The 15,261-nt window shown below is 41.7% G+C and overlaps 1 protein-coding gene across 1 annotated transcript in view; it reads left to right on the top strand.

Moving 5' to 3' along the window:
- The window catches only part of LOC146189441 (Na(+)/citrate cotransporter-like), a 28,838-nt gene extending 15,680 nt beyond the window's left edge, over positions 1-13,158 (top strand). The window contains exons 6-8 of the mRNA XM_084603264.1: positions 986-1,144; positions 6,343-6,480; positions 12,896-13,158. Of these exons, the coding sequence (XP_084459390.1) occupies positions 986-1,144; positions 6,343-6,480; positions 12,896-13,033 (435 nt within the window). The 3' untranslated portion in view covers positions 13,034-13,158. The remainder of the gene's footprint in view (positions 1-985; positions 1,145-6,342; positions 6,481-12,895) is intronic.
- Positions 13,159-15,261: the final 2,103 nt, after the last annotated feature.

Genomic DNA, 15,261 nt, shown 5'->3' with positions numbered 1-15,261 from the left:
TGGACGGGAGTGGCGTCTGAGCGTCGATGGGCAGCGTCACTGACGTCTTCGGGGGCAACGTACATGGGATCTTACCCAGCACCTCCACCAAATGTCACCAACACACGTAGCAAAACAGAAGAACAAGCGAGCTGCCTTCTTTTTTAATCAAGCGAAACTCGAGACAGAGGAGGACGACGCTCAGCCACGCGCCAAGACATTCGGCCACTTGGTGGCACTAGAAGATGGGCAGCGGTGTGTCAATATAAATTTTGAATATCATTTGCACAGATTCCAGTTCTTATGCGATGCGCATCACATAATGCGGGATATAAATATTGTACCAATACATACAGAAGGTAAATAATATTCCATGCATTTTTTTATCATTAAATATTCAATATGATTTTCTTCATCATCAAATATGAATTTGCTAACAAAAATCACCAAATATACTTTAATTTTCAAGATTAATGTTGCTTGTACATATTGATTTCACTTGAAAACGCGTAGACCTAAATTGAAATATTGCACTCGCAGTAAGTGTTTGTGGGTAACACCTCTACATTTCACCTTGAGTTACACGAATAAAACACAAGTGTTAACCATTTCCCCATATTGCCTTTCATTTTTGAAACTTTACGAATATGACTGCGGTTTAAAGCGATGGGTATAAATAATTGATTTACGGGGAATAGGAATGTAGCGGAGAGTGCAGTGTACGGTCAGCTACTAAGCCTGTGAGCCTCCGCCATTCCATCTCTTCATCTTCATTCCACTGCTTCAGAGAGCAACGTAGCAATAGTTTATTCGCAAGTGGCCTATCACAAGCTTTGTTCCCTCAACGTCTTCTCACACATGATGTTCTCCTTTAAGGTAGTTAATTACGGCAAGTAACACTGCCATATGTTTTAAGGATGTAGTTAGGCTAAATTCAACGCCATTTTCTCTTTTCATGTAGTCCCTGTAGCAACGTATCTAGCCCGTTTCACATGCTATCCCGCAGGGAAGTGGCTTCGGGCAGTGGTTGGCAGCGCAGCTACATGCCAGCGCAGTCAGCAAATTCGTCAAGCAGTGCATCCTGGCTGTGTCTGCCTCAATCGTTACCGAACTGGTCAGCAACGCCTCTGCCCTCTCCTTGCTGCTACCAGTCGCCGTCGATGCTGTGGGTACCTTTGCTATCCGCGGGTGTCATTCGAAAAACGATAATCTTGCTGCCTTGGAGGGAACTGCAGTTTTCGCTGCAAAAATATGTTGAGCTAAATAGCCTCTAGTGAGTTATCGGTAAATATTTACGCGCTATTCAGCCCACCTGGACAAGTATATCACTCCGTCGAACGTTCTGCTTAAGCACTAAGCCACTGATTAAGACACTGATAACAACCCGTGGGCATCGCGGCGGTTGAGCACACCTGCGTTGGTGTCCGCAGCCAAATGTCAGAAACGTGGCCGATTGAAACAACCCTGCCTCTCTTTACCTCTCTTTACTCAGGACGTATGCAGCACCAGATGGGGTCAGGATGTTATTCAATATATTTAGCTTTCTTCCTAAGTACCGTATCTATTTGTACAGGGCAACCGTGGTTGTACTGCGATAGTATTACGTGCAGTGGGAAAGGAATGCCCACTGCTATGCGGCGGTCTTTCTCAAACCGAGTTCATTGGCCAGACTCATTACATTCCTTCTAAAAACAGTAGTGTACGAGACCTAGAAGCTGCGAGTGGTCTGTTGAGTGTCGGCTTTCTGAAACACTGCAAGACGCATTAGCAGAACGGTACAACTTTTAGTGTCGTTCCTGCCACTTTGGTGGTCGTCCAAACTATGACGCAGAGCAGGTTGCAAAGAATTTATGGCTTCGGACTAGCCGCTTCTATACATTGTAACCTTGAGCAATTGACCCACTTCAGGAACTACTGTGCAATAAATAGTTACTCGCAGGTTTTAATGGGGTTAGGAGGGCAGATAAAACATGTGCACCGCCATGTAGCGGATGCAATATGCTATCAGGCCTAAGCAAATATAAAACTCTAAATGTTTTGTTTTAAGAAAACTTGAAGACGCGCTGCATGGTTTGCATTTTCCGGAATCAGCACAGTACATGCAATAGAAAAAGTTGCGATAGAAAGAAGGCTCAGGTCTGGTCATGTATCAATTTTATTTGGGACATGGTAATCCGGAAAATAGGCGTTGAGATTTGTGATCAGAAAGAATATAGCTAATAAGTGAAGATTTCATTGCCTTAACCAATGAATCCACAGCATTGTAGGCACTATTCCCGTGTTGCACACATGATGGTGCTCTATGTTTTAGCCCTTATTATGATAGTGAAGGTCATCCGAAGATATTGAGTCATAGGTATCAGACAGTTGAAATCTTTGGTACAGAGTTGTATTCTGCAATATATTAGAAGAATCAAGCTCGCAACCCAGCATCGCCCTTAAGTCGGCAACCTCACTGCCAAACAGTAAAGAAGCAGGATGTAGACTGAGCAGCTGGGGACCACAGTACGATTTCAAGAGATTGCAGCTGGAGATAATAGTACCTCTTCAGAACTAAATACCTTACAGATCATTGGAACCGCAAAAAGAAAAACCAAAAGTATATCTAGATTAGCATTAGGCAGTTCAAGTTGGCAGCTCTTCCCATTTTTGTGACATCGTATTGACGAGTAACTTTGCAAAACCCATGAAACTCAGTGCTCGCCTATGTCACCTGGCCTTTACCACATGCTATAGCCATGGTTTTGCTTTTCCGCTCACAGTGCCATCCACAAACCTGCATTTCTGCAGCACGGGGATATTAACGCTATCAAATGAAATAAGGCAAGCATAAATGAAGCTCCTCTAAGGGAGCAGGCAGAGGACATATAGTTAGATTAGATACTAGGATTCAACCAAACAGAGCGTTTTATGCTGAAGCAGTGAAATATATCAGACATCTTTGCGGAGTTCGCAATGGAAGAGGGTAGTATAGCAGTTACGAAGATGGTCCCGTCGTGGTAGTGGAAGGATTATGAAGCTCGACTTTTAAATTGAAGACCGCAGATTAAATCCCAATCATGGCAGTTGCTTTTCGATGGAGGCAAATACCCGTTCAGCCATGTACTAGGTGATCTCAATTTATATAAAGAAATTATCTGTTGCCCGCCACTACACCTGGTTTCAAATGCAGACTACGACGCTTCTATATTTCAATGTCCATAATCCAAGCCAGTCCGACAGAATCCTGGCAATTATACACTCCTAACCAACTAAATATCTGATCAATGGGCGCGAAACCAAAAGCCTATATCATAGCACAAGAGTAACTCTTAGACCAACCAGTATTTAGTAATCCTCGTTTAACTAACTTCAAACATAATAGACTGAGTCAAGTGAACTCTTAAGATCATAAGTAGCTTAAAAGTGGTTAATAATGTCCTTGGGTTATTCTCAACTGTGCACTAAACCACAAGGTGTACAACATGGTTCCCAGTACACGAAGTTATCTTAACCAAAATTATATGGACGGTAAAGAGTAGGTTTCGTACACAGCAGTTGGATCGCCTGCCAGTAGTAAAATACAAGCCTTGGATCGGTCAAATGTGTATGGCATCTGGTGCTGATCAGGTAATCTGTTTAAGACGTTGGAAGAATACGTTGCAAACGAAAAACTCTCAGGCAGATTACGACATCTACAGCAGTAATATGACAGCATCGAGTTCACACTTTGATTTCTTCTTTGTTTGATTTAGTTTTGTTGCAACGTTTGTAAGCCCATCACTGTATACTTAGGCAAATCAGGTCGAAACAAAACTATTTCCCCTCCAGCAAGTGAAAGATGTATATTTGATTCATATGGGTGATGCTAGATGCCTGATTTTTTTGTCTTCATGCACACGACTTCTTGTTCTGTAAACACAGCGTGTAAAAACACCACGCAAACCACTGTAGAGTAATAATGCGAAAGCATTAATAAGCTATGTTGGTGAGGGCAAACCGAAGACGCAAAATGTGGACGTAAAAATGAAGCTACTACTTCATGCGCGAACCTTACAGTTCAGCAGTATGCCCTAATAAGAAACTATTAGACTATTGCAGTTGTATCGTAGCAAAAAAATCAATTTATTGTGGCTTATTAGTATGTCGTAACGAGAAACCATTAGGGGGGCGTAGTACTATGTCCTATGTCTTAAGGAAAAACCTTTAGTTTGCCGTAGTAGTAGTCTGTCGTAACGAGACACAGTTTAGTATGGCGTAGTAGATGTCGCAACGAGAAAAACTAGTCATGGCGAAATTACTGAAAAAACTGTGATAACAAAATGAACAAGAAGGAAATTAGCGATATGTAAATCAGAGATTAGCCAATTAGTGATAAAAATTGGAGACAAGAAAATCAATGGTAACTAAATTACTAGACAAAATAGCTAATAAGATCATTTGTGAGATGAAAATCAGTGATAAAGAAATAATAAAAAAACCTGTGATAAAATTGATGCGGAGGTTATTGATAAGAAAACCGGTGATAATACATTTAGTGATAACGGAATTATTGACAAGGAAGTTAGTTATAAAGAAATTATTGCTAAGAAAGTTAGGGATAAAGACGCTTCCACATTTTTGCGATGCTGCTTATCGCAGTCATCTCAGCGTTTTTGCAGTTTAAGCAAATTGTGCTCTGACAACAAATCTTGGAAGAAAAGTAATGCAATAGTATTTGACAGCTGTTCTGTAATTGTGCAATTACTATTCTTGGGCTTTAATTGACCACTGTAATCAGTTGCATTTTAGATGAAGTAATTGAATTTATAGTCGGTGGCTTATTTTCTGTTTTGTCCAAGACAGCACAATATAAAAATGACCAAGTGTTTGAATAATTACGAGCCTAAATGCTTAGCGTCCGTTGCTTAAAAGATAACACTAAGATGATCGCTAATAAAATTTTGATATTACACTTCAGGCAACCAATTTATTAAGCAGCCCCGCTCGATGACGGTAGATGTTTGCTTATAGTTTCTCGCTTTAGAATTAACAAAGACTTTTCAAAAAATTGATAGAATATTTTTATTACGTTAAGTTTGTACTTTTATTTCAGTCAACATCCATTTTCTGTAAATTAACGGCATGTCTAAGGCCTTATTACCCCATAATGCAAAGAAATGTTTCAGCTTTGGAACCCCTCAATAGCAGCCGTAAACCGTTATCTAGCCACCAAAACGGCGTGGCCAAACCACTGTAGCAGGGACCCTCCCCATCCATCTCTTTTGAGCCATTACATGGTCGTAGGCAGCGATACCGGACCTTAACTTTGCTGCAGTTATATAATTTTCCTATAAAACATTTACCTGAGATGTTCGGACAGTGTATCGGAAGTACCATACCATTTCGTTTCCCATTTATCATGCATCTACGATTGAAGTAAGAAGCCGTTTGCCATGGAGAATAAACTGATGATATAAATAAACCCAGGCGTATGCCTTCCATCAAGATTTTCGCAGTAAAAGAGAGCTTTACTGCTATTACATGGGAAGCGAAATATTCTCTTGAGATTTCTGTATATTTCACAAGCATTTCTTGCAGTGCTCAACTATGTAAACATCTGCAATCACTAAATGCCAAGAACTGAATGTTCTTGGCATTTCCCTTCAATGGCAATTCCCTTCCAGATAAGCGCCCAGCCTCCACATCTGTGAACATGACTTAATCAGCATACCCATTCGCACGGAAAATTTACAGTTATCAGAGAGGTGAAATATAATCGTAACTACTTTACAGATCTCAGCATTAACTAAAATAAAACAAAGTACTGTTTGAAACACAACACCGAGAGGGTTCTCAACTTGTAATAAAATTTATTTTTATCATATATCCATATATTTGTTTGTCTTACGATTTGTTTTCAATTGCGCACATTTTCTTTCTTTCTCCTTTTTCCTCAATCAATATCAAGCTATCACGCATCTACTCCCTATGGATGCGTGATGGGTGCGCATTTGCGTTTTTCGAGTGAGAAAAAAATTATGGAAAATTGCGCAATGGCTAAATGTGAGCCAGCTTTCAGCTTATAGGATGTGGCAAGGCCACAAAATGAAAACGAAGGACACTTCCGTTAAGATTCTCTTGCACCCTGTAACATAAATATACAAAAATAAAGCCAGATGTGCCACCTGCTCCCTTTTTTTTTTTTGCATTATCATAATCTCTTTATTTTGGCGGCAGAAGCACATGATTACACATTAGGATTTCAAACAGTGGCTTATTAACTGATTTTACTCTATTCGTTGAAAAGTTTCTCGCCAACTAGATTGAGTTGTTTTCAGCCTACGTTTGAGAGGTGACTGCCTCCTCACTGACAGTGATTTTATTTCGGCCTGAAATGCGCAGGCGCTCATCACGCCGTGCAACCCGCTTTATTTCGCCATCCCAGTGACGGTGGCTGCATCCACGTCCCTCGTGCTGCCAACATCAGGAGTCGGCATCGCCGTGCTCTGCAACATGATCGACGTCGGACCAGTGCAGTTGGTAAGCCGATTCTTTCACAGATCCCCGTCCCTTCGTATATGCTGCAACTATGAAGCCCACAAACAACGCGAGACTTCGCGCCAGGCTTTTAGACGAAAGCCTTTTTTGGCCGTAGATGGCACGTAGAGATTCCTTGACCAGAAAGTGTCCACCTTTAATTGTGGTTAGTTCCGCTGTACAGTGTCTGTGATCAGGAAGTATTCACCTGTAATTATTAAGAAATAATTCTTTACCTTAACAATAATTTATTAGTATATATTATTATTAATCAGCAAACAAGTAAATTGGTAACTATTTATTATAGAATAATTCGTGCTTAAGTACTATATCATAATTGCATAATAATTTCTGAATAAGGCCTAATTTTTACTTGAGTAATATTTGCCGATTAAGCAGCAATTTTCAATCATGCGCACTGCACCTCGGTGGAAGGGATAAAGGCTAGACAAGCGTCACCATGGCAACGTAGAGGCGACACTGAACGGTGGAGTAGAGGGTGAAAGACGAACGCCACCATTCCAGCCTAGGGGGCACCAATGTGCTGCGGTGGAGCTGATAAGAATTGTGTGCTGGTTGTTCAGTCTCTCCTCAGATGTCGCACCGATATGACTAGAGATGTGCTTTCGCTTTATAGCACGGACACGTAAGTGCCGCCAGACGTTTCGGACGCGTGAGAAGTGTTAAAGGCTATTGTGGATAGCGCTGTGTTTGAATCCAGTGCACATGGGCTAAAGATGATGAAGATCACAGCACACAATGCACAGCGCCAGAAAACTGCACTTAAATACGTGGGATGGCCCGTCATTTATAGAGATCATATTTATTTATAGCTATGCTAAAATAATGCGATGCACCAAGTCTGGTTCGTTGATACAAATTACTGTTCCCCACTGATACCTGAAAAGTGAATCTCGTGTACAGTTTTTGTCGAAAACAGCCTTTTAAAAGACATCTGTCATGTGCATACTATAATAGTGTCCTAACAATGCTATACAACTCAAACTAAGGCCCCTTTGCTTGCGGTACCATCTTGTGTCAGTAGAGATTAGGGAAACACTTGAGATCATCTAAAAGGTATGACGCGATAGCGGCCAGGAGTCATGTCTGTCTACACATATTACGTCAGCATGCAATTGTCCTTAGCCTTTTATAATAAAAACGACAGTACGTATTTCGAAATCCCGCCTTTTCCTGTTTTATACAAGAGTGCTTTGAAAAGTCTAATCGGTAGCTTCTTGTTCTCAAACCAAAAGTTGAAATGGTAACCTCGGGATAAACATAAGAGTTTTCATATTTTTGACAGAAATCAGTGTTCATTAAGCGCTCTAATTTCAGACATGGAGTGTCGTGTTATGTTTTGATCGCTTTCATTTCACACTTGACGTGAAATTTAAAATGAATGCTGAGGGGCCAAAGAAACTTCACCCTCGGGTAATGTGGCTAAGACGCCATCACGCTGTCGACCAATCACGAGATTCTCCAGACTGTACAGGACGACGTCAGCAAAACGCCAGATGTAATGCCGAATGCTGAATGCAATCCTTGAAGCTACAGCTATAAAATCATTTATTAGACACCTGCAGGTTTAAGGAGGAAACCTGTTAAAAAAAAAAAACGCAGTTAAGGATATGAACTTCGTTTTTCGATTATTGTTGTTCTCGATTCTTCTGCAAATAATAGCCTCTCGGCAAAATAATATTAGTAGGGGTACTCTAGAAAGGCAGCAATTATACTTAATTGAAAGGCCGGCGACTTGCGCGACCTTAGGCCCCCAAAAAAACGGCTCGCAAAGACCACTTTGAAAGTGCACAAGGGGCTATGTATTCAGTCTAGCATGCAGGAGGGCGAGAAATTGAAAAACAAGGACGGACCTTGAAGTGGGGCGAACTCTTATTGGCTATACCAGCAAAACTTGACATGCTATTGGGCGCAAAAGTAACACACGACGTTTAAAATGTCTATCGCGCTAAGCAAGGGTTCGCTTTGTCAGATATACGTTTGATCGCACTCGGCGCTGAATCTAGTAACCTTGGCCAGATGTATCTTCTATTCTAGTAACCTTGCTTTTCTGGTTTCTTTAAGTATACATTATTAGTTAAAAAACTGCCAGCTTTTTTTTTTTTTTTGCGTCGCGCAACGGCTTAGGTACTCGAGGCCCTCTCAGGAAAGCGAGCGGCCGCTACAGGAGAGGAAAACCAATGTTCATTTGCCTCTTTAAGAAGTATACAATACTGAAAAATGCAGCATGGGTGCAAACTTTGACGAAGGACCAAAAGAACTGATATGTTTTTACAACCAACTAGACATTGCTTTGGAGCACGCACTGCCAAGACCATAGAGAAAAATTAAAGAACACTGCAAAATCTGTACTGGAGTAACGCGAAAGCACAAATGCTGCAGCTGTTTATTGCTTCTGGTTGCTTCTAGGTGCTTAATTCACTTCTTTTTACCCATTTTAGCATTTGGCAGTTTTTACGCGCCAATCCCTTCCTATGCACTTTTTCGGCTCTATTTCCGGTTGCGTGACATCACATCCTTGACGTCACATTAATTCACTTCTTTTTTACCAATTTTAGTCTTCGGTACTTGCAAATCGCGCGCCAATCTCTTCCTATGTCCTTTCTCAGCTCTACTTCCGGTTTCGTGAAGTCACATCTTTGACGTCACCCTAATTGACTGCCTTAACTACTTTAGTCTTTGACACTTTCAAATTGCGCGCCAGTCCCTCCCTATGCCCTTTTTTGGCTCGACTTCAGGTTGGGTGGCGTCACATCTTTGACGTCACACTAATAGACTGATTTAATTAACTATTTTATTATTTGATACATTCAAATGTGGTGCGAAGTTATTAGCTAATGAGACGATTTTCGCTTTACTTTTTTTTTTCATTTTTCTTTCTAATTATTTACCTAAATAACGTATTGGCATAATTATTTTTTCGCACACAACATTACATCGCCCTCTATCGACTGACACCCCTAATTAACCTCTACGACTTCTCAATTACTCACAACTGCTTCGGACACAATTTTGCAAATTGCACGCGCCATTCCCTTCCTGTATACCCTTTCCCGGGTCTACTTTTGGTTGCGCGACGTCATATTATTCACTTCTTGTTTATTCATTTTAAACTTTGGTACTTTCAAATTGCGCACCAATCCCTTCCTATGCCTTTTTTCGGCTCTACGTCTGGTTGCATGACGTCACATCCTTGACATTACCCTAATTGACTACCTTAATTAACTACTTTAGTCACTGGTACTTCGCAATTACGCGCCGATCCCTTCCTATGCCCTTTTCGGGCTCGACTTCAGGTTGCATGACGTCATATCTTTGACGTCGCCTTAATTCACTAATTTAATTGACTATTTTTGTATTTGATACATTCAAATGTGCTGCCGAGCCATTTGCTAATGAGACCGTTTTCGCCTTCACTGTTTCATTTTTTGCCTGTAATTAATTAGCTCAATAATTTATTGGCCTAATAATTTCTGAACATAGCAAAGTAACGCTTTCGTGTTAATAACAACAAATTGTGGGTGTTTCGTAAGCGAGGAATAGCACTCCAGAGCTCTAAGGAGACCACAAAAATGACAAAATAAAGACACTAATACTGACCAGCGTATAGTTGAAGAAACAGTACTATCATAAGCGGCTGGGAAGTTTTATCGAGCACTGGAGCTTGAAAGATAAAGTAGAACGATTTTCAAAATTTTAAACTATTTCTTTCTTAATTAGCTTTTCATTATTTCTGTCAGCTGAGGAAGACAATCTTTTCACAAATATTTGATAATATTTTTACTGTAGATGCGCTTTCTTTAGGAAAAGTTTGTGAGGAATACTAGTTTGTACTCAATCCGCTTACTTTGTTTTTCTTTTCTTCCTAAAACATTTCAAGGAATGGTGTAAGCGCAGAAACTAATGTCCTTCTCTATATAGTAGCACTCTTTTGAAGTATAGCAAGAGTAAGAAGAACGATCCCTAAGTTTTGTACTCTGGGCGTTCACGTGGGCACACATTAGAAAATATTGAAAGATGGCCTATCTTTTCTTGATGATAATTTTCCTTGCCAAGCATAGTCATTCTTGTCGCATAGGTTGCGTAACGTCCTTCATAAATATTCTGGAATAATGGAACTGGAAAGATATGAGCCCAGCAGTTCCTTAAACTAGCCCTGCAAGATACTTTGTTGAGCAAGTTGGTACTTATTCATTATTAATTTAAACAGTGCGAACAAGAAGACAAAGGACAATGTAAAAGAAAACCACAGCGCTTGTACTGTGGCTTTCTTTTATCTTGTCTTTTCTCTTATTGTTCGCGCTGTTTAAATTAATAATGAATAGGTAGCCCTGCAAGTTTCAGTAAAATCGCACCGCCGGTTCAAAGTGAAATCGGGTGGATAATGCCCGCTATGAAAGAAACAAATCTGGCTTGATTGACACGGCATGACTTAAGCGCTTATCGTCTATTCTCGAGATGGACCCTCACTAGTGCACTGACTACATTATATGATTCAACTCTGATAGTTGAATCATATAATCTCTGATATTTCTCGATCAGACGCACCTGCCCCTGAGACCCTTATCATTTTATTTTATTCCCCATTAATCTCAACTACAATAATTATTTTCTAGTTCGAGGGATTGTACCCCTAGCTTGAGATACCGGCCTAATCGCTACAAAATGACCGCTGTTTAAACCTGCTAAACCTATTTAGACGAGCAAAAAAGGTGAGCTGATCTTAATTCTGCTTAAGAGCCGTAAGGACGAAAGCCACTTCACAGGACTGCTTTCATTTACTGTATTGTTATTATCGCTGATATCACCTCACTATTGCAACTATTATCATAATCGTCATCATTATCAATATCAACTAAAATCATTTTCACTGTCTTCCCTACTATCATTATGATCACTCGTCACTGAAACCGCAACTAATATTCTTACTCTAGAAAATAATAATTACGATCTGTTTCCCACGAGCCTGGCGTTGAGTAGTGGTTGGCATGCTTGGTTGGGGTTCAGAAGGATAGTGGTTGGACTTCCGGTGAAGACAGATTTCTCTTTTAGCCGTACTTTGTCCTCTAGCTCCTTAAAGGTTAATTGCGAGCTCACATTGAACTTCGCCCTATGTGTCGTGTGAAGGTTTCGCTTCAAGACATTTTGAACATTTTTTTTTCTATGTTCGCATAAATACACTTCGCGCCCATGCAGAACTCACGGGTTGATAACTACGAACGACGACGAAAGACGAAACTTTTGGCACGCTTGAAGTCTCTAACGTCGATTCGGAAAGAAACTGGGCGTTGGTTTTTGCCGAGAGTTAATACATTATGCTTGGTGTCACTAGACTGTATATACTTTTGTCTTGTTGCAAGTGCGTGGGAATGGCAGACCATCGATCAGACTGGCTGTGTGCGCAATATTGTACACTTCGCCTCCCCACGTTTGATCATCGTTTTGTCAAATTAGCGCTTCACGCAAGCGCAGTGCGTTTTACAAACTTTTAGCTGGCTAACATTTCATATACCTGTGACACGTTATGTACAGATTTGCGCAGAAAGCGAGCTGCGAACTCTTTCTCAAAGCGCGCTGTCCCTATAACGGATTGCATTGGTTTAGGCACGTTTTCAATTTTCGTACTCAACAAGAAAGATTTCCCTACATAATAGCATATCTTAGAAATTGGTCAAATTTCATGACACGATGACCAGGGTGACATGCCCTCCAATTTATGCAGGTATATGCTGCCACTTGTTAAACCATTCATTTTCATCGCATATTCGAGCGTGTTGTGCGCTTTCAAGATGCAAATAATGCTTACAATGCTTGGCGTATTTATTGCCTTAAATAGAGGGATTTCATTAATCACAGTTCATTTGTTAGGCCATTGTGTACAAAATGTTGCAGATCTATGCAAAACAATCTCTCGCTATTAAAGCAAGGGTTCCACAAGTTACCAGCCCTCCTTTATAAGAGAGCTATATGGTATTTTGGAGAGTCGGGTGAATATTTCCTTTTAAATTGCCTTTGGAAGGGTCATAAAGCTACTACACAAATGTTTGTACTTAAAACGAGGTGCATTTCAGTATACTGGTCTAAGCGTACCTGCAAAGCAGGTAATCGTCCATGTTTTAAGGAATCTGCTTGCAGCTTAGGATAACATGTGGCGATCAATGTCAGCGTCTTTTCGAGAAAGCTAACATGGACAAACACAGCTTAAATTGTTTTGCGCTGCTTGGTGGTCCAGGTGCAAGCATAAATTTGGGCTGATGCCTCTAGATATTTTTCCTCACCTCTGTATTGTAATAGATTACGTGTGGCATGTTGTGCCTTTAAGCTAAGTTCAGGTTTTTACAAAAAGCTGCTGTACGAGTTACTCTTTTTTCTTTGTTTGCCTTACTTCTATTACCAGCTGCTGAACGGCCTCACAGTCAAGTTTATGGCCCTGCTCTTGATTCTGGTGACAGTCAACCTCAACAGCGACCTTCACCGTCTACCGGACTGGATGTTTGGCGGCAACCACAACTACACTGTTGCCTTCGCCTACTAGTCCACTTCGCAAAATGTGCCGACAGTCCTTCATGGGACCAGGCGTCGCTCATCTGTATTATATATAACGTGATTCATGCAACCCATACATGATTAAACATTTGATTTCTTTCAATCATTTTTCGTGGTTAGTAGATGCTGATGGAGGGTATGCAAGATTACAGCGACGAATTGGGCAAGTTTCGCTAAGACTTCACTACAGTATTCTTGCTAGGGAATTAAGCATTTTGTTTGATGGGTCTAGCTAACGTTTTTTGTGCTGGTATCTTTATTCTGTGAACAAAATGTACAGAGAATATAATTATGGGCACGAACAGATCAGCAGCGTGTTCTACAAGAGGTAAACATGCCCATCAGTCGCCACTGCGATCTGCCCTTTCCTAATTGCAGTCAGCGTAACCACACGTTCTTAGCAATACCCGTCGCTTTGGCAACCCTTGACTAGTGATACGTTTTTTACACAATGATGAAAAGCCTTGTTTGGAGCACGCCGACGTCGCTCAGTGCAGCAAGTCAGCGACATCTAACTTTAGGCCCTGGGTTTGAGCTATGCGTCCCATGCGCATGCGCCGTAAACCAGAGGGATGCCTGCTCATCGTTTCCTTGTACGGCCCCCGCCTTGCGAGTACCTTTCTTGCCACTAGGGTTGCACTTCCTGTATTTTGTGATTTTGTGATGGTCGCCAGAGCGTCGCAATGCTGTTGTGTTTCTCGAGGGTCACGAGACGGCCTGGCAACTAAGCCGAGTGATAGGAGATTAGCGTGCGTTCCTGCATACACACCACTCGCCGCGTCTGTGCTTAATTGAGAAGGAAGTCAAGTTCCTAGATCGGTAAGGATGCCAAATGCTGTATCCCTTACAACTGATAAACAGGCCCCAAAACACGCCATCACACAATACGCCTGCACCGCATGGTGCATGGTCGTTACCTTATACGGACAGGATGAGAACAGACGCCAAATAACCAAATAGGTCCGCTTCTCGCACTCTTAGTCTGATGCTTGTTTGAAGCGCACGATCATCCGCTATTACTTTCAGTAGCTTTTGAAACGAGCGAACACCCAATATCACATATGCCTAGCCGCTTCATGATTCGCGCGAAAGGTATTGGTTTTCTGGCCGCTGTTACATATTTTTAATCGCGTACCTGGAGGCATGAAGCACAAGCACATAGCGGTAACGAGACCGTGAACCCAAGAGAAGCCACTGCTTTATTTGGCCGCGCATGCGCACGAGACGTATAGCTCAAATCTAGGACCTAATATTGGATAGCGCTGACTTGCTCCGCGGAGTACCACGGAGCACCGTCAGCGCACTCGAGACAAAGCTGCTCACCACTGTACCTTCTCAACTACACTAAAAATCATTCTGTTGTCTGCAGTCTGATCGGCATGGCTTGCCACCATTAGTTCAATCTTCTCTCATTTCATTTTACGTATTTTTCTTCCTTGGTTTTGTTAAAAATTTATCAGCTTAATATTGTTGTTTGTAATCACTACGACAAACTGCGAAGGAGACGTGCTTAAGGTGTATTTGTGTGCGACTATCCCGCTATTTTTAAACTCAGCAGAACCTTTGCAAAGACGGTTCTAGGCACATCAGTATTTTTCTTTCATAAGGTATGTTGAATGTTCTTTATTCAATATTTCACTTTAAGGAGCCCAGCATCAAGGAGAGAAAAATCTGAAAGTTGCCTCACAGCTATCTACCTCGCGGAAATAGTGACCGAACTCCGCTCCTCCACGGTGCGAGCCGAATGCTGCAAGTATTATGCCATCCCGTCGGCCTATGAATATCATTGTGCTCTAGTCGTGGGCCCAGGTCCATTCAGGAGCCGCTGGTAGAAAACTGGCTGTACTCACGCACACTGTTTTCTTTCACGCGGTGAGGACACGACCTACCCAGAACACTACACACTTACGCCCACTACAGGACTGAAATTACAACCTAGAACAAACAAGCCAATGCTTAAAAATATCCAGTGCGGGTTACAGCGTGCATTGTTCCGATGTCCTGTTCCGGCGGCACAGGTGGGTGATTGTTGCAGATCGGTCGGCGACGCTCGTCCTCACATACCACAGCGGGTACAGCCCAGGTCACCAGGGCAGATACTGGCGCACTACTGCAAGCCATGTAATTGCTTAGCAGTGTCTGCAGATTCCGGCCTCCCGGCACCCTTGACGCTACTCAAGGATATCGGGAGGCTGGAATCTGCAGCTAAGTGCTTGA

This window comes from Amblyomma maculatum, chromosome 5 (genome assembly GCF_055883805.1).
Source record: "Amblyomma maculatum isolate TAMU_Amacu chromosome 5, ASM5588380v1, whole genome shotgun sequence".
NCBI classification, from domain to species: Eukaryota; Metazoa; Arthropoda; class Arachnida; order Ixodida; family Ixodidae; genus Amblyomma; species Amblyomma maculatum.
Note: the sequence above shows the minus strand (reverse complement) of the source record. Positions and strands in the feature narration are given on the sequence as shown.